The 20757-nt window shown below is 43.9% G+C and overlaps 1 protein-coding gene across 1 annotated transcript in view; it reads left to right on the top strand.

The window, feature by feature from the left end:
• Positions 1-20757, top strand: part of NCAPH2 (non-SMC condensin II complex subunit H2) — a 91587-nt gene that overhangs the window by 61250 nt on the left and 9580 nt on the right. The window contains exons 16-20 of the mRNA XM_077472760.1: positions 291-393; positions 1155-1229; positions 3173-3228; positions 3994-4095; positions 16004-16153. Coding sequence (XP_077328886.1) covers positions 291-393; positions 1155-1229; positions 3173-3228; positions 3994-4095; positions 16004-16153 — 486 coding nt within the window. The remainder of the gene's footprint in view (positions 1-290; positions 394-1154; positions 1230-3172; positions 3229-3993; positions 4096-16003; positions 16154-20757) is intronic.

Below are 20757 nucleotides of genomic sequence, written 5' to 3'. Positions count from 1 at the left end.
CAGTGGACTGTATGTGGATGCATACAAAACTATGCCAGGGATATGCAATTAGCGGACCTCCAGCTGTTGCAGAACTACAAATCCCATGAGGCATAGCAAGACTCTGACAGCCACAAGCATGACACCCAGAGGCAGAGGTATGATGGGACTTGTGGTTTTGCAACAGCTGGAGGTCCGCTAATTGCATATCCTTGCTCTATGCCCTTCTACCACTGCATTCCTCCACAAATGTAATCCTTGGTAACTGCCTCAATTACAAATCTTTTATTCACCTGTACTTTTGTTGTTAGGGCCCACTAGTTACCAAGGTAGCAGACTTGCTCGCTGAGGAAGAACCAACTAATCACATAGAGGAACCACGTGATGATTATCTTGATGAGGAGGATTGTGCAGGTTTGCTTAAACTCTGATTCTCTATACTTGCATGAAATAAACAATAATACTGATCTTAAAATTGACCTATCCTTGACTTTGAATAAATAAGGTGATTAAGTAGAATGATTTTTATATTATATTTTATTTTTATACATTCTTTTTGGTTCTGAGAGCTAATATGCAAATAAGCATCTGACATTCAACACCCTGACATATATTCAGTGTCTGCACTTTACTGTACATTAGAGATTCACTGAAATTTTGGCCGAAAATGGTGTTATCTGCATTTTGCTGATAAGAGAAAAAGGTGCCAATAATGGCACCAAAAACGCACACAATTTTCCACGATTTTACCACCCTTTTACTGTGCTTATGGTGTGTTTTTCATAGGTCACGTGGCTCAAACCCGCATCAAAAACATACCGTGGGTGTGTTCTTGCTGCATTTTAAGTGTCAGAAATGTCAGCTGTCCGATCTGTCCGCCGCAATGTCACAGTCCTGCTAAAAATCATTGATCGCCGCCATTGCTAGTAAAAAAAATAAAACTGCCATAAAAATAAAATAAAAAATACATTTGTAAATGTCCGCAGCCCCCCACCCCCACCCAAAGCACTGTGGAAAAATAATAGTACTGACACAATCCAAGAACTTTCATTGATTCTGTAATATTGATCTGACTGTTCCCTTGCAGTTCGTCCATTTTATGCAATTTTTACCTTTTACTCGATCTTATTTGTTCTCATGTGTGTTTTTTTTTTTTTTTTTTTTCTTTTATGTAGACCTTTCAGACCATGAAGACTTGGGGCAAACTTTTCCAGCTATCTTGACAGACATGCCAGCGTGTGAAAATATTGGTAATGCTAGAAGTGGGCTGTTGTGGTCCCTTGAAAGGCTGAAGTGGTCACATTCATGTTACTTGGAAATGTCTGAAACTGTGTTTAACACTTTTATATACACTCCAAAAAGGCTTAGCTAGTTCAGATCTTTGGATGTACATAGTGCATCCAAAGAGTGAAGGGTTTAACACGACCCAATTGCTGCAATAGCAACAATCAGCTTGTGCTTGTCGTCCAGCAGTGATAACTTTCAAAGTGCTGGTGGCGCATATCTCTTGGTTGCATGCTTTGGAAGGCAGCAGAGATATTTGGGTCTATTAGACCCCCAATGTCTCCATAAAGAATACCTGCCACATGCCCAATGCTTATTGCACAGTTTAGGAGATATTAAAAGTGCATGTAGTTGATTACATCAGCAAATGCGCTCTGAAGGACCGACTTGCAGAACTTCAGAGCCTGTTGCGGAAACAGGCTTCTGTGCGGGAGTGATGTCATTGCGGCTTCTGCCACTCACAGTGCCTATGAATCCAGAAGAAACACCAAGGAAGATGTCAGCCGTCTCAGCGGTGAGCTGGTGCTACTGGGAGGGCTTTGTTCCAAGGTAAGTATTTCATAATGTGCTAGTATGACATGCATACTAATACATTATGCTGTTGTCTTACAGGTTTTTTTTTTTTTTTTCCCCCTCAGCGTTTTACAACCGCTTTAAATTAGAGCATTTGTGCCTACTGTTCAGCATCAAGGTAAATGATTTTACCTTTTTCCTTTACTTTAAGCATAGTTGCAGCATTTTTTAGATCAGAAGTCACCAAAATATTCAGCATTATTGTTATTTACAAGTGCTAGACAACCAGCGTGCCAGTGCAACTTAGCTGAATAATTTTTCAGAGTTGTAATTCTAACGGCAAGATCATGAATTAGTATTTTAACAGGTGCGCTCGCAAAACATGTTCATATTTACCATGAACATGTATTGAACAGTAAGTTGGACTTGGAGTGATTGATGCCCCTGACTATCACAGTTTAGTTATGCCATGTCTGGTGATCTGTAGGATGTTAATTTATTCGACACACATGCTTGTGAATGATCTGTTGTAAGATGGCTTTGGGGTGGATTTAAAGTTGTAAAGGCAGAAGGTTTTTTATCTTAATGCATTCTATGCATTAAGATAAAACCTTTTGTTTGTAGCCGTACCCGCTAATACTTACCCTGTGCCCCATCTCTATCCAGCGAAATCTACAATTCTCTCGGTCGTCCGGGACTCTCCTCCTGATTGGCTGACTTTGGCGCCGTGGCTGTGCCACAGCCAATCGGGGGAGAAAGGGGGCGGGACTGGGTCGGGCCTCCGTGTCTGAATGGACAGTCTGAGCTCTGACTCGGCTCGGGTGCCTCCATAGCAAGCTGCTGGTCTAAGGGGACACTCGTCAAGAGGGAGGGGCCGGAGAAGAGGAGGATCCAGGCTTCTCTGAAAAACCAACTCCACAGTTGACTTTGCACAGAGGAGGTAAGTATAACGTGTGTGTGTGTGTTTGTTTTTTTGTTTTGTTTTGTTTTTTTAAAGCGAGACTTTACAATCACTTTAACACTTGTCTTCAGATATAAAAAAAAAAAAAAAAAAAAGTCTTCGCTCAAATATGAGTATCATTTATCAAGCAAAATATAAGCACATTTAGACTATTGTGAACGAGGCAGCCTGTGATTGGGCCAAGTATGTAAAAGTTCCCTGTCTACGTGCGACCCCCACACCTGTAGTCTTGGGTTGCTACCTGAGGCAGTTTGGTTAAGGTTTTGTATGTTTACCAATGTAGATTTGACAGATATTTGTTAAAGATATGCAAATAACTAGGAAGTGGTCAGGGACAGGGGACCTTTGGTAACATGTGTTGGCTGTATTGTAGTTCTGGTGTAAGTTTACATTTTTGTACTGATTTCTGTCTACTTATTCTTGTCCCCCCTATAGAACCTATTGACTTTGATGGCCAGATATCATATGAGGAATTGGTGAGAAAGAATGTGGTAGGTGTCATAATTTTGTTTTTTAAACATTGGTGAAGTTGAGCAGCGCTTTTTTATATTATCCAACCAGATTTTTTTTTTTTTTATACATGCCCAGCTTTCTTTTTGGGAAATGTGTAGAAAATGGAAACCATTTATAATATTCTAGATATTTGTAGATGCTTATATTATGAACCACAGTTAGCATCATTCTTTCCATTTAAAGGGGTTGTAAAGGTAAAAGTTTTTTCACCTTAATGCATTCTATGCATTACGGTGAAAAAACATCCGACAATGCCAGCTCCCCCATCCCCCCGTTTTTACTTACCTGACCCCTCGAAAGTCCCGCTCTCGCCCCCGACATCCTCTTCTCCGCTCACCCTGGCCGCTGATTGGCTAGAGTGGATAGATTGAAAGCAGCGCAGCCATTGGCTCGTGCTGCTGTCAATCACATCCAATAACACGGTGTGCCAGGGGGCGGGGGCCGAGTGATACAGCGATCGGCTACGGCCGCCAGCGCTATCACTGGAGCACGCCCGCAAGCACTCAACACCATGCGAGGGAGCTCGCATTAAGTTGTGGAGTCCTTGTGGGGAGGAGCCGAGACAGCCGCCAAGGGACTCCAGAAGAGCAGGTTTCGAGGCCACTCTGTTCAAAATGAGCTGCACAGTGGAGGTAAGTATAACATGTTTGTTATTTTAAAATATATATATATATATTGCCTTTAGTGATCCTTTTAAGGAATGCATTTATTTTTTTTTATTTTATTTTTTTATTTTTTTTTAGGAGCTGTACATTGCTAATTCTCAGAAGTATGCACAAGAGACAGTACTTTCCTTGCGTGTGCGAGAATGGGAGGATAAAATGGGGCCACAGCTGCAAGAACAGGTAGGTTATAAAATGAACAGCCACTGACAGTTTCCTACCCAGAGGAGAATTTTGTTTTCGGTTAGGATAATCTATATTGAAATTGATCTTTTGGATAATATGTAGATTAAAAATTTGTCAAGCATATTCTAATGCAGCCTTAATCAGGAAGTGTTTTGTAAATGTAACTTTTCTCCAGTGGTTACTAGGGTTTCCTTGAGCAGGAGTAGATTGACAGGCTCCTCCTGTCAGATAGTAAAGCAATCAACGGAGAGCCCACTACTTTAAAAATAAATTACTTTACAAATTTCACCATTTAAATATCCTAAAAGTAAATCACTATGGGTGCACATTACAATGAGGCTGATTATGGAAAATGAGTGGATGTAAACCAGATTTTTTTTTTTTTTTTTTTAATGTCCCAATGTAGAGTATAAGATTTCCTATCATTTGAGCCCAGTCTTGCCACAAAGCGTTAATCCAGCTCTGAGCAATCCTCTTTTATTCAGTGAGATAAATCTTGACAAACAGAGAAACCTTTTTCAAATCCTCCCCCTTGCTGTGAGTGACAGGTGATATACATATCTTGTGCACTAGCCCAAGAAACATGGATTATTTTTTTTTAATTCCCTCCCACTCCTTTCTTCTGCTGCTCTGCCAGGATTGGATGTTCCCCACCTCAGCATAATTGGGCATGCTGAAGTCATGTGGTTACTTTCCTGTCTTTTCACTGGATGTTAGAGATCATAGCAGAAGTTCAGTGTAAGAAATACACAGGAAAAATGCATATTGACAAGGCGTGTAGCGGTGGGCGGAGAGTCTACTGACGTCACAACTCCACCCACCGAGCTCCAGACAACAGACCCACCCACAGAATCTGAAGTTTTTCGGCTCTCATAACAGAGGGGAGACATTTGACCGGTAGGGATACATGCAGGAGGCATGTATATCCTTATAGATAACCCCTATGGCAGTAGTTTAGAAAGGATGACATTTGGTTTACATCCACTTTAAGAGTAGGTTTGATTTAAATTGACTTGATAAAAAAATTATAATTTTCAAAGCGCAACTGTCATCTCTGTCCCACAGCGGTTCCTCTGACCTGCTGTTGACTCAGACAGTCCTATTCACTTTAGTGGGAGGGCTGGTGATGCGGTAGTGACACAACAAGTTGAGGGTCGTGGTGGCAGCAGGTGACTGGATGCCCGCCAACGGGTGCTGCCATGATGGGTCTTGAAATTACAGGTTCTCTTTAAATGTAAGGACTTATTCTTGCTGGTAGGTATAATATTTAATATTTGCAAACAAAATGATGGTTTCCTATTTAGAATAATAATCTGTCCGGTTAGTAAAACTGTGATATCACAACCGATTTAATCTTACAATTTGTAGTGTACATAGATTTGCAAATCAAAGGGATAAAGGAATATTCCTGAACTTTGTTTTATCTCGGGTTCCTGTTAAACTGTGTGAATGCATCAATGCAGTGCATGTTATCTAAGCTTGCAGAGCTTGGATTCAGTGAATGAGTTTACCAAAAATGTAAATATTGCAGACTATACAACTACATAACTAAGCTCCATTTCATGCTGAATAAACTAAATTTTTTTAATGTATCTTAAATTGAAAACTATTTTTAGATTTTTTACTCCAAAAGCATTTTATTAAAATACTTTTGATGAAAATAAAAAAAAAAAATCAGATTTAAGCACTTGCCTTCCACCGATATACTGGCACAAGGCGGCTCGGCTGCACAAACCGATGTACCTGTACGTTCATGCACGAGGAGCCGGATGAGCGCGGCCCCCTGCGATCGCGGTACAGAGAGGCAGAACAGGGATCTGCCTATGTAAACAAGGCAGATCTCCATTCTGACAGAGGACAACTCTGAGATTTGTTGTTCCTAGTAATCAGCAACAGCAATCTGTGTGTTCCCAGTGAGCCCACCCCCCCCCACACAGAACACACACAGGGAACACAGTTAACCCCTTGATTGCCCCCAAGTGTTAACCCATTCCCTGCCAGTGTAATTTATACATTGATCATTTATTTAGCACTGATCATTGTATTGGTGTCACTGGTCCACAAAAAGTGTCACTTAGGGTCAGATCTGTCCGCTGCAGTCCCGCTTAAAATTGCTGATCACTGCCATTACCAGTAAAGATAATAAAAAATAAAGACGCTATAACGTTTGCGCAAACAAATCGATATATGCTTATTGGGATTTTGTTTACCAAAAATAGGTAGCAGAATACATATTGCATGAAGAAATTAGATTTTTTTTTTTTTTTTTTTTTGGATGTGTATTATAGCAGTAAAAGTAAAACTGCTGTTTATAGCGCAAAAAATAAAAACAGCAGAGGGGATCAAATGCCAAAAAGCGCTATTGGGGGGGGTGGGGAATCAATTGTTTGGGTACATCACATGCCCGTGCAATTGTCAATTAAAGCAACGCAGTGCCGTATTGCAAAAAATGGCCTGGTCAGTAAAGGGATAAATCCTTCCGGGGCTGAAGTTGTTAAATCCAAAAACGTTATATATATATATATATATATATATATATATATATATATATATATATATATATATATATATATATATATATATATATATATATAGTGCCTACAAGTAGTATTCAACCCCCTGCAGATTTAGCAGGTTTGATAAGATGCAAATAAGTTAGAGCCTTCAAACTTTAAACAAGAGCAGGATTTATTAACAGATGCATAAATCTTACAAACCAAAAAGTTATGTTGCTCAGTTAAATTTGAAACATAAAAGTGTGGGTCAATTATTATTCAACCCCTAGGTTTAATATTTTGTGGAATAACCCTTGTTTGCAATTACAGCTAATAATCGTCTTTTATAAGACCTGATCAGGCCGGCACAGGTCTCTGGAGTTATCTTGGCCCACTCCTCCATGCAGATCTTCTCCAAGTTATCTAGGTTCTTTGGGTGTCTCATGTGGACTTTAATCTTGAGCTCCTTCCACAAGTTTTCAATTGGGTTAAGGTCAGGAGACTGACTAGGCCACTGCAACACCTTGATTTTTTTCCCTCTTGAACCAGGCCTTGGTTTTCTTGGCTGTGTGCTTTGGGTCGTTGTCTTGTTGGAAGATGAAATGACGACCCATCTTAAGGTCCTTGATGGAGGAGCGGAGGTTCTTGGCCAAAATCTCCAGGTAGGCCGTGCTATCCATCTTCCCATGGATGCGGACCAGATGGCCAGGCCCCTTGGCTGAGAAGCAGCCCCACAGCATGATGCTGCCACCACCATGCTTGACTGTAGGGATGGTATTCTTTGGGTCGTATGCAGTGCCATCCAGTCTCCAAACGTCACGTGTGTGGTTGGCAAAGATCTCGATCTTGGTCTCATCAGACCAGAGAACCTTGAACCAGTCTGTCTCAGAGTCCTCCAAGTGATCATGAGCAAACTGTAGACGAGCCTTGACATGACGCTTTGAAAGTAAAGGTACCTTACGGGCTCGTCTGGGACGGAGACCATTGCGGTGGAGTACGTTACTTATGGTATTGACTGAAACCAATGTCCCCACTGCCATGAGATCTTCCCGGAGCTCCTTCCTTGTTGTCCTTGGGTTAGCCTTGACTCTTCGGACAAGCCTGGCCTCGGCATGGGAGGAAACTTTCAAAGGCTGTCCAGCCCGTGGAAGGCTAACAGTAGTTCCATAAGCCTTCCACTTCCGGATGATGCTCCCAACAGTGGAGACAGGTAGGCCCAACTCCTTGGAAAGGGTTTTGTACCCCTTGCCAGCCTTGTGACCCTCCACGATCTTGTCTCTGATGGCCTTGGAATGCTCCTTTGTCTTTCTCATGTTGACCATGTATGAGTGCTGTTCACAAGTTTGGGGAGGATCTTAAATAGTCAGAAAAGGCTGGAAAAACAGATAATTAATCCAAACATGTGAAGCTCATTGTTCTTTGTGCCTGAACTACTTCTTAATACTTCAGGGGAACCAAACAGAATTCTGTTGAATTGAGGGGGTTGAATAATAATTGACCCTCTGAATAAACTTTTCACTATTTAAAAAAAAATTAAACAAAGAAATAACATTCTTTTTTGCTGCAGTGCATTTCACACTTCCAGGCTGATCTACAGTCCAAATGTCACAATGCCAAGTTAATTACGAATGTGTAAACCTGCTAAATCTGCAGGGGGTTGAAAACTACTTGTAGGCACTGTGTATATATATGTATATATATATATATATATATATATAATATGTGTGTATGTATATATATATGTATGTATGTATGTGTATATATATATATATATATATATATATATATATATATATATTCTCTATATCATTGATTTTTATGCACCCTGCCCGGCTTTCAATTGTACATCACAGGAGAGTTAATTCTTAGATCATTGGGTTATTCTCCACCTCCAGGTGATTGGACACTGGCAAATAGGAAAGCTTATCTCAGCCCTTCCTCACCCCACTCACTCCCAGCATTGCCTCTGTATTTTTGCTAGTGTTAGTGAAACTAAAGGTTTTTTTCTCTTGCGTTCACCAACTGACACAGCTCCTTTCATAGACCATTGGGTTGTTACGCCACCTTCAGGAGAGGACAAGGCATAACATGTGATAAAGCTAGAACTTTCTAGTTCCGCCCAAGGGGCGGTCCCTTAGGCAACAACCCCTCAGCCTGCTACTGCAGCTTCAGTTTTTTTTCTGCCTAGTGAAGAAGGACCTAGGAACCCTGTGGGCCCATCGGTCCTGTGGATTTTTCTGCAGAAGCTTTGCTTTATGCGCAAGATTAAAGATCCTCTGATCTGCTATCAACAGCCAGCTGGGTGACAGGCTGTGAATACTCTTATTCTTGTAGTCTCCCCAGCCTGGCCAGCGAGTGTGTGCAGACCAGAGCTCCGCGCTGGGTCGGCTATGACATGCCCCAGCTCCAGGGGCAGTCTGTGAGCATATATGCTCCGGGGCACACAAATGACCAGGCTACTGATGTCTGCGTCACAGTGTGCCAGGCCAGCAGCCACTCCGTACTGATCGGAGAGTGGGTCTGTGATGGAATGTCTCCCAGCTCTTTAGGACTGGTAAGTACAGCTTTCACTGCCTCGTGGGGCTGAGCAGGTGGGCATTCCCTGGGAGGTCGATTTGGGGGTCCCTCACTTCCCTCTGTTCTCTCCCTGTCCCTATCTTTTCTTCCCTGTGGGGCATGCTGCATGGGCTGCTGAGCGGTGTGTGTGTGCCATAGACTGGGGCTCTCACCTAGGGGGGGGGGGGACTGCACTGGATGGCTGTGCCCTGGATGTGTGTAGCTCTCTCCCTGGAGGCTGTGTCGATCGCTGTAGCGCTGTTTCACCGCCATTTCTCTGCCTGTTTTTTTTCACTGTCCCTCATGGTATAAAGTGCTCGGCTTCCATTTTTGGTGTGACCAGGGAGCAGCATGCTCTGTCTCCATCTTCCTGTAGTTCGGTGGCTATTTTCCCTGTTATTATTTCCTTTATACTGGACGCTCGGCGGGCATTTTCTTGAAGCCTGAACGCGTTTTTTTTCAGTTTCAGCGCCATTCAGAGCAGCTCTGCACAGCGCGGTGTGATCTCCTATGCACCTGGGAGCTGACACGGCCACTCTTAGCTGGACGGCGCAGAACTCAGTCAGTGAGTCCTGCAGGAAGAGCCCCTCAGCCAGCAGCAGTTAGGACAGTGATGGTCCCACCCTCCTAAGTCCCCAACAGGCGGCAGGCAGGGTAGGGTAAGCATGGTTTCAAAAACTGGTGTTTCTTTCCCCGAAATCCAGGCAATTGCAACCGGTTTGCCTCCCCCCCCCCCCCCCCCATCCTTCGGGAGAGCTCTGACTCAGGCTGGTGACCCCCTGTTCTGTGATTTCAGATGATGCTGACCAGGACCGATCGGGCAGCGAGGATGAGTCCCGTCCAGGTCCGTGCGCGACAACAAGCGATTTGGAGCACTTATAGCTGTGCGTGATACCCTGAAAATTCAGGAGCCAGCAGATCCCTCTGCTGATGTAGCGGTCCCTTTTGGGTCCCATAAGCCAGCCCATACACCTAAGGTGTTCCCGTATCTGACTTATTTCGATAAGTTCATTTACAAGGAATGGGGTTTACCTCAACGGACCTTTTCGGTCCCCAAATAAATGGCGGTGCGTTACCCCTTTGAGGAGAGCCTTCTCAAAAAAGTGGTCGGCTCCTTCGGGCGTGGACCCCCCGGTATCCAGGTTAAATAAAGTAACCACGATTCCGGTAGAGGGGACCTCCTGCCTTTAAGGATCCCACAGACAGGAAGGCCGAGGCAGTGGCTTGTTCCTTGTTCACGGTTGTGGGGTCCATTATGTGACCAGTACTGGTATCCACACTTGTGTCTCAGACACTGAGTGGACAAAACTTTTGCACCGTGAATTGGGAGAGCAACAGGCTTCTCCTGTCTGCGTGGACCTAGCAGACCAATTAGTGCAAGGCCTTAAGTACATTTGTGATGCAGCCCTGGATACTCTCCCTCTGTTATCCAGGGCTTCAGTGTCAGCAGTGGAGCTGAGGCACCTGATTTGGCTAAAATGCTAGTCAGCTGACCAGGCATCTAAAAAAGCACTGATGGATCTTCCCTTCCTTGGTGACCGGCTCTTTGGAGCCTCATTAGATGACATTATTAAAAATGCCACAGGTGTTGAGAGTACACTACTCCCACAGGCCAGGAAGGCTAAGGAGCCACGCCGTAAGCAAGGGCCTTCATTTTCTGCTCACAAACGGCTTTGTGGACCTAGGAGAATGGGCGTTGCATCCGGAAGTATTCAGGCTACTGTGCCTCCGATGGGGCACACCAGAAGTGGATCTTCTGGCCTCCCGTCTCAATCGGAAAGTGCCGAGATTCGTGTCCAGGACAAGAGATCCTTGGGCAGATGCGCTGGTGGCTCCGTGGGGTGAGTACCAACTGATCTATGCTTTTTTCCTCCGCTAAAACTGTTACCACATCTGCTCCACAGAGTGGAGGCCGAGGGGATTCCAGTAATACTGATTGCCCCAGATTGGCCCCAGCGTTCCTGGTACACAGACCTAGTGCGCCTGGTGGCGGACACCCCATGGCGACTGCCGTTAAGAGAGAACCTTCTGTCTCAAGGTCAGATTCTCCATCCTGCTTTACCATCGCTGGTTTTAACGGCATGGCTATTGAGAGCCAGGTGTTGAGGAATCGGGGTCTTCGGACTCAGTGATCCCAACTATGTTGAGAACACGGAAATCTTCTTCTCGGAAGATATATCATCGTACCCGGAAGGCCTACATCTCCATGTGTGAGGAGAAAGGTTGGCTTCCGCGCTCTTTTTCTATATCCAGGATCCTGCTGTTTCTACAGCAAGGAGTAGACAAGAAATTGGCTTTAACCACTACAATACAGGGCACTTTCGCCCCCTTCCTTCCCAGCCCAATTTTCAGCTTTCATTGCTCTCGCACTTTCAATGACAATTGCGCGGTGATGCTACACTGTACCCAAATGACATTTTTATCATTTTGTTCGCACAAATAGAGCTTTATTTTGGTGGTATTTATTCACGACTCCTTTTTTTATTTTTTGCGATATAAGCGCAAAAAAAGCGGAAATTTGGGAAAAAAAACAATATTTTCTTTTTTCTATTTTAAAAGAAATCCAATAAAATCTAATTTTGTCTTAAATTTAAGCCAAAATGTATTCTGCTACATGTTTTTAGTTAAAAAAAAAAATCTGTTAAGTGTATAATAATTGGTTCGTGTGATCACGGACATATGTACGCAAATGATCATGTACAGATGTCTGCAGGTGATCACGTACATATGTGTGCAGATAATCATTGGAACATGTGATTTTTAGTGGGACATATGTGGGGGACATGTGTTTTTATTATTTGGGGACATGTGTGTTTTGGGGACATGTGTGGTGACGTGTATTGTGGTGACATGTGTGTTTACACTGTAGGTTTATACTAGACTGGTGATCAGTTAGTAAAAAGCTGTAAAAACAGCTCATACTCACTGATCACCAGCCAGCTGCAGCGATCTGCTCTCCTCTCCTCAGCAAAGACTTCCGTGTGAGGAGAGCCGATTGCCTAGCAACCGGCTGTTTACATCACATGACTGCCATGATTGGACACGGCCGTCATGTGATCAGGAGGGCCAATCACAGAGCCCTCCTGCCGATCCGAGATGCGCCGTGTCCGGGTGACACGAGCACATCGTGATCGCGCCACTGCGCGGGCACGCACGCGCGATCCCCCTCTGTTAAAAAGTGAGTGTAGAGTAGTAAAATGCAAATGTAGTGTAATGGAAACTCTACATACTCACTCACAGGGGCATTTCTTAATGAATAGCAAAGTCTTTGTGTAATATGTGAATCAGTATCCCTTCTCCAAAAGGGTGTGTATAGCGGAGATATGTATTTCTTCATCAAAGGCATTTCAAACGTACTTTCAGGAGTAGAAATTGAAGAATCCTTCGTCCGTTCAATAGTTGGTTTATTTTTCAGAAAGACAAGATTGACATCAGGTAACATATGGCATGGTGATGGCCTCAGAAGGAGGAAAGGGTCATCTGATCTACATTCTCCAAAGTGTAGAATCCATTCTCTTCCCACCGATCCTCCTCTTCCCATCATCCTACCCCATTCTTATACTGTTTCAAGATGTTATGTCAGCATATTCTAATAACACCCACATTTGCATATATACCCAATATGGTTCAGTCTATAGATAAGTAACATAACTCCACCCATTGTCCTGACTAGTAACTCAAAAATATAAATACCTACTCAGCAAATCCCCCTCCTCCCTATATGATCTGCTGTTGTTTGACCTTCAGAAACCATCACTTACCACCGAACATATAACTTACATATATTTTCAGAAACTTTTATCTTTTAAAATATTAAATTACCTCAAAAACTTCTAACACCCTCCTTCTGAAGGACATTCCTGAACGTCCACTCAGAAGTAGAGAGTAGGGAAGTTGTTAAGCACCATTAAGGGACAAAAATCAGCTTTGGCTGTCTTTTTTATTCAGCAACCCTTGGAATCTCACTCTCTAGTGAGCACTTTTGTTCAAGGGGTCCGACATATAGTTCCTCCGGTGTGTCCACTGTTCCCTCCATTGGATCTGAACCTGGTGTTATCGGCGCTTCAAAAACCGCCATTTGAAAATATCAGAGAGATCCCTCTGTTTACTCTTTCCCAGAAAGTGGTCATTCTAGTGGCCATTACTTTGGCCAGGAGGGTTTCAGAACTGGCGGCCTTGTCCTGCAAGTCGCCTTATCTGGTTATCCATAAGGATAAGGTGGTGTTGCGTCCGCAACCTTCTTTTCTGCCAAAGGTGGTTTCAGCGTTCCACATTAATGAAGATATTGTGTTGCCATCTCTGTGTCCTAAGCAGAAACATCCTAAGGAGATGGCCCTTCATTCCCTGGACATGGTTCAGGCTCTGAGGGTGTATTTGTCTGCTACGGCTCCCTTTCCAGAAGTCAGACTCCTTGTTTGTTTCTATGGCTGGTCTGAAAAAAGGCATGGCGGTCTCGTGGGCCACCGTTTCCAGGTAGATCAGACAGATTGTAGTACAGGCCCATGCCTTGAAGGGGCAGGTGCCTCCCTTTCCGGTCACGGCCCACTCCACAAGGACAATCGGAACGTCTTGGGCCTTCCAACATCAAGCGTCTGTCGCTCAAGTGTGTAAAGCAGCGACTTGGTCGTCTGTTCACACTTTTACAAAATTCTAAAGGTAGATGTCAGTACATTGGCTGATGCCTGTTTTGGCCGCTAAGTTTTGCAGGCGCCTGTATAATTGCACCTTTTTGTTTTTACCAAAAAAAAAAAACAGTACCTTTTTAAGTAATGCACTGTTGCATTTGTTACCGCAGTTCTGATGCGGTTTGGAGGTAGTGACTCCCATTTGAGGAGCACCCTGTTTTTTGTTGGTGTAAAAGTTTTTGGTTATTCCCACACTTGTTTTTTGTGGGTAAAGCTTTTATACTAGTTCCCACATGCCATTGTGGGTGAAGTTTTTATGCTGGCTTCCCACCCCTCGTTTTGGCACTGTTTGGGGACGTCCCAATGTTCTAAGAAAGGAGCTGTGTCAGTCGGTGAACGTAAGAGAAAGTATGATTTTTTTTTTTTTTTGTACTCCACGTAAAATCCCTTATTCTGTAGTTCACCGACTGACACAGCAACTCCCCCCTTCTATTTTTGTCTACGTTATACTGCTTAACGTACTGAAGCTGCAGTAGCAGGCTGAGGTGTTGTTGCCTAAGGGACCTCCCCTTGGGCGAAACTAGAAAGTTCTAGTTTTATTATCACATGTTATGCCTAGTCCTCTCCTGAAGGTGGCGTAACAACCCGATGGTCTAAGAAAGGAGCTGTGTCAGTCGGTGAACTACAGACGAAAGGATTTTACAGCGAGTACAAAAAATCCTTTTTGTTCTTAAAAAAAAAAAAAAAAAAAAATCATGTCATTTATCTCCACTGTGCAGCTCGTTTTGCACACAGTGGCCCCAATCCTCATCTTCTGGGGTCCCTTGGTGGCTCTTCCCCACAGCAGATAACCCCCTGGGAGAAGGGGGGGTTAGCTTGCAGGCGCACTCCCAAGTCCAGCATTCTGCTTCCGTAGTGGCTGGATGCATTAAGGTGAAAAAAAGACAAACCTTTAAAACCCCTTTAATGGGTTATGGATATGTCTCTCTCAGCTAGAAAGCCTTTCACACTGAGATGCACTATATTTTCCTACAACGGCGTCCAGCTGCTGAGCTTCAGAGCACATGTTCACACAGTTCTGGGTGGTCCATCTTAACACAAGGTAGGCGTGTTAATTCATGCCACGGCCCTACAATTACTGACGCAACATTACAAGGTATAGCAAACAAATTGCACAAGGAATATATCTAGACTAGGGTTCTCAAACTTAAATTACCTGAGGGCCACAGGACAAGATTTCATATCTCATGGGGGCCCCATGCAAACTTTCCTTTCCCCCAGCACTGGTGTCGACGGACGCACTATTAATTCCCCAGCATTACCTCTTGCACTCCACAAATCCCCCCCCCCCCCACTCTCGCACGCACTCCACAAATACACACACACACACCACAAATACAAATGGCAGGAGGACCCTGGATCCGGGGCCAGGCACAGCCTCCGAGCTTGATCATCAGTACTAGGGATGAGCTCAGGCGTGTTCGCATGGAACACGTGCAGAGCCTGCCAGGAAGTCGGTGCAGCACTGCGCTAATCACAGGCAGTGAGACATTGCCCGATCTCTGCAGCCTCACATCGGGGCAATGTCTCACTGCCTGTGATTAGCGCTGCGCCGACTTCCTGGCAGGCTCTGCACGTGTTCCATGCGAACATGCTTGAGCTCATCCTTAATCAGTACCTAGGTGTGAGTGGATCCCCCAATCCGACCTGTTCTCTCTCTGCTGTGTTGTGCACACTGGGCTGCAGCAGAATGAAGAGGAGATGGGGAGAGAGCTGCACACTGCCACATGTGACACAAGCGGGGGCAAGGAATGAACTTGGGGGGGCGTGTTCATTTCTGGGAGAAAATCGCATGACATGGGTCCCTTCCCTTCCTGCTTGGCTCCGATATTGCTGATAAAAGTGAAACAATATCATATGATGAAATCCAAGAAAGAGGTTTTACACATTGTCTATCGTGGTTTGCACTTCTTTACAAACCATTTAATGGTTATTAGAGAAAATAATTGAGGGTTGGGCGTTAAAAAACAAAATTTGCTCTGGGTGTCTTTCTAATATTACAGCTTACTGATCACGCAAAGTTTACCATAAGATGTATATGTAATCATTTTTAGTAGGGATTCTCTGAAGCCTGAAAATTATTTTAAGGGCTCCTCTGCCATAAACGCTGGTTATACAAGCCACATATTACAATGGATTTCTGAGCATTTCTTTTGTCCCTCTACATAGGAAGAACGAGGTGCTTTTGATATTCATGATTATGGTGATCGTCTGGTTTCACAATACAACCAAGTAGGAGAATGGCACACGTTTGCAAGTCTAATGGCACATCGAGAGCCCTATGAGGTGTGCAGGTACATGCTTGCATCTTTGCAGCTGGTGAGTGTCCTACTATTTTTTAATCTCTATTTAATAACTTGAGTCTAATTTAAAATTTCACTTCACACATGTTCTCTATAAGCTGCATGCTAATAAATAACAAAAATAGTGTGTATATATAGTGGTGTACAAAATGTATAGATGGCATAAAATCAGAAGCATATGCAATTAAAGTGCATAAGAGCTTTGCATAAAGCTCTGTGTATTTTAAACATTTATTTTTCGTTCATCGAAAGACACAAGAATACTGAGAACGTTGGTTGCTGCCTACAGGATGGTTTGGATACAAGGAAATAAAATTGTGGGCAGCCCTGTATACTTCCTCCTCTCAGTATGCCTTGGTCTTTTTTGCTAGTGTCTTCTACAGCAAAAAGTCTAGCCTGTTTTGCCAGCAGCCTTTTTTTTATAAATTTTTTGTCAATGGATTCTCTTCATTCAGGATTCCTGTTACGTGAGAGCTTGACAAATTTCCTTAGAGTCTAGGAGCCATCTAAAAAAAAGTTAGGAGCCAGTTTGTGCGTTGCCATATGTAACATCTGTATCACAATCGACATTTTCATGCATAGGTGCCCCCAACGCGCATGTTTGTGCATGTGGAGGGGGGGGTTTAAAAAAACATTTCGGGAGGGATTCTATATGCTTGGGTGTAACAAATTATTTACAATTAAACATTTTTTACTTTTTATTTTTATTTTTTTCATTACATTTTATCTCCTATGTGATGATTTTTTGGTGACGGGTTTTCTTTGAGATGCACAAGGTCTAAAAGACCCTGCATGTCTGCACTGAATGTAATACATTGCAGATTGGTTAGCCACTTTACCCGTGTGTGTGTGTGTGTGTGCGTGTGGAAGCAATCGGATGTCACCGATTGCTTCCACCTGACAAGTGAGCCCTGTTACTTGTCTGCAGCAGGGCTAAATTTAGAAAAAAATGATTGTTGCTGCTATAAAAGAAGCTATGTCTACCACAGTTACCTTCCAGGGACGGGACCCCAAGGGCCACAATAACTTGAGTCCTGACACCTCCAGGTGGAGGCTTTAGCGTCTCTTTTGGCGTTGGTGATCCACAGCAGCAACAGCCTGTTGGAAAACATCAGATGGCTTCCAACATATTTGGCATACCACCAAACAATATAGCGTGCTAAGAGTAGCGTGGGTCCACAACAATCTGTGTGTCTCTGTGTGTGTCTCTGTGTGTGTGTGTGTGTGTGTGTGTGTCTCTGTGTGTGTGTGTGTGTCTCTGTGTGTGTGTGTGTGTCTCTGTGTGTGTGTGTCTCTGTGTGTGTGTGTGTGTCTCTGTGTGTGTGTGTGTGTGTGTGTGTGTCTCTGTGTGTGTGTGTGTGTGTGTGTCTCTGTGTGTGTGTGTGTGTGTCTCTGTGTGTGTGTGTGTGTGTCTCTGTGTGTGTGTGTGTGTGTCTCTGTGTGTGTGTGTGTGTGTCTCTGTGTGTGTGTGTGTGTGTGTGTGTCTCTGTGTGTGTGTGTCTCTGTGTGTGTGTGTGTGTCTCTGTGTGTGTGTGTGTGTCTCTGTGTGTGTGTGTGTGTCTCTGTGTGTGTGTGTGTGTGTCTCTGTGTGTGTGTGTGTGTGTCTCTGTCTGTGTGTGTGTGTCTCTGTCTGTGTGTGTGTGTCTCTGTCTGTGTGTGTGTGTCTCTGTCTGTGTGTGTGTGTCTCTGTGTGTGTCTCTGTGTGTGTCTCTGTGTGTGTCTCTGTGTGTGTCTCTGTGTGTCTCTGTGTGTGTCTCTGTGTGTGTGTGTGTCTCTGTGTGTGTGTGTGTGTCTCTGTGTGTGTGTGTGTGTGTGTGTGTGTGTCTGTCTGTCTGTGTGTGTGTGTCTCTGTCTGTGTGTGTGTGTCTCTGTCTGTGTGTGTCTGTCTGTCAAATGAAATGTAACTTCAGAAAAAAAACAATCGTAAATGCATTCATGATTTTACTTATTAAAAACTTCTGGACTGCCCGCTGCCATAAACCCGGTATCGTTGAAAACCGCAGGCAGTCAGTTTTCAGATAAAAGTGGTGACTGCGGTTGATCTGGTAAGCGGTGGAGATGACCGGGAGGGGGGTGGGCACCCCTCCCGCCGCCGATAAGTGATCTTGTGGCAAGAGAGGCAGAAGGATTCACACTGGTGGAGCACTTGGGAACTTTGTCTGCATAACAGTTTGGACTTCACATCACAATTTTCAAACAATACCTTTTTGAACAATTTTTTTTTTTTTTTTTTTTTTATGCATCTTCACTTTTTCTTGGGAGATTTATGGATTGTCATATAAGCACTTCAATGATACTTGAATCTTTTTGCGCAATAGTTTGATTTGCACTATTTTATTTGTTAGCACTTTATTCATAGTTTAATAAGTATAATTGTGTATATATTTTCTTTTCTTTATCGTACATCATAGGACACAGAGCCTTAAGTATTTACTTAGTAGGTTATAGCTACCTTCAGGTGTTGACACTGGCACACCCAATACAGGAAGTTGACTTCCCTATATAACCCCCCCCCCCCCCCCCTTTCCAGGAGTACCTCGGTGTTTTCGCCAGTGTCTAAATGTGTTGGCACGAGTGAATATGTGCTCTGCGGAGCTCCAGGAAGGGTCCATGCTGGATTTAAAAAGCCTCCACAACCGGATCCATCCTGCCACTGCGGCTCCAGGATGGTCCCTGAGCCTCGCATAGAAGAACAAGGTTTTGCCTGTAATGCTCTTCTTTTGAGGGCTGGACCCTAGGAACCAGGACTTTTTTTTTTTTTTTTTTTTTGGTCTTGCTACATTACCTAAAGCTGTCCTGAGGGTGCTATACATGATCCAAAGGAGTGGAACCCCTATTTAAAGGGATCCAGTCTTTGAAGGTTTAACCACACTGCTTGTCGTGATGGGTGAAGTTTGCAGGATACTGCTGTAAACAGACAGATCCAGTGAGGAAAAGGTAAGAGGAAAGCATAGGAACTGCAAAGTCCACATATGACTTTTCATTAAATTATATTGTAAAATGCCTTAACCTCCTCTAGAGGGAGTAATAGTGTATAGACCAGTGATGGCGAACCTTGGCACCCCAGATGTTTTGGAACTACATGTCTCATGATGCTCAGGCACTCTGCAGTGTAGTGGAGCATCATGGGAAATGTAGTTCCAAAACATCTGGGGTGCCAAGGTTCGCCATCACTGGTATAGACCCTGTTTAAATCTGTGCCAATACAGGGTGTGTCTCAGCAGCTGGAGTTGGGGGGGGGGGGGGGGGGGGGAGTCTCCTCTCCCCCTAAATGGGTAAACTGTGTGGATAGGGATACATTTTATGTTTAAACGAGCATAAATCTGAAAAGCTGATAAAAACGGCTGTGTAAATCCCCCTCTCCCCTCCCCTTTGAGGTAACTCTTGCTAAAGCACAGGAAAGGGCGTGGCACATAGACAATCAGGCTCACACCTGAAAAAGCTTAAAGCTGATACTCTGGAAAAGTGTCTATCAGAGCAGCTGAAGCAAGGCTGCCACAGGACACTGAAGTGCTGGTGCACGTGAGGGGTTTACACAGGCATTTGCAGTACAGGAAAAAAATTATTGTTTAGCATTAGATAATTCTATACTACTACTGTTTTTCCTACTATTCAAATAAATAGAACAGTTCTCATTGTACCATGGCTTTTTGCACTATGGTTTCGAGGCTTACTACTAAGGCACCAAAACCACCCCCAGGCGCTAGGAACTCCGGACATGCCTCCACAATGTCATCCTCTCCGGAGATGCCTGACATGGCAAGCCAGGGTGAGTCATTGGAAGCAATTGGCGGTGCAACTGCTTCTTCCACTTCAGCCCCTGTTTACCTGACTGAAGATGCATTTTCATCTGCCCTGCAGGGCTTAGAAGATTAGCGACTTTAATCACATCCTCCGTTCAAGGGGATAAGAAGCGTTCTAGATCCCTCTATCCTACTCTAAACCCCTTACCAGGAGAACAGTTGGGAAAAGATGAGGTATTACCCTCAAACGATCGGGAAAACCAAACCGATTACTCCTCTGCGGAGGAAACTGTTGAAGTTTCAGCTTCACAATCTGAGGTACAAATCCTTACGGACATGGTTCGCTCCACTTTCTTGCTACTCCTAACAGAGTCAGCTGAAAGTCTGGTTTCTTCTTTGGGTTCCTTGAAGCCTTCACAACCAGTGCATGCATTTCCAGTCCACACGTTACTCGAGAAGCTTATTTATACAGAATGAGATCATCCAGATAAGCATTTTCTCCCTCCAAAGAGATTCTCAGTTCTCTATCCTATGGAGGAAAAACCATAAAATGGAAAGTTCCAGCAGTAGATGCTGCGATTTCCGGTGTGAATAAAAGTTTAACTTGTCCAGTGGACAATGCACAAATGGTAAAGGCTCAAACAGATAAAAAGTTGGCATTCCTGTTAAAATCCTTTTTTTCTTTAGCAGGTACTGTTGCTCAGCCTGCAATTGCAGCTATAGGCATCTGTCAGTCCTTAAAGGACCAGTTCACAGAGGCCATTAACGAGCTCCCTGCACAACAGGCCAGTGAGTTGGCCGATTTACCAAAAGTATTATGTTTTGCCATAGATGCTAAGAAGTATTCTATTCACCAGGCGTCTCGCCTTGCACTTGT

Source organism: Lithobates pipiens, unplaced genomic scaffold (genome assembly GCF_037356315.1).
Source record: "Lithobates pipiens isolate NorthernLeopardFrog02 unplaced genomic scaffold, aLitPip1_a1.2 Scaffold_8, whole genome shotgun sequence".
NCBI classification, from domain to species: Eukaryota; Metazoa; Chordata; class Amphibia; order Anura; family Ranidae; genus Lithobates; species Lithobates pipiens.
This window is presented reverse-complemented; position numbering and strand designations above follow the sequence as displayed.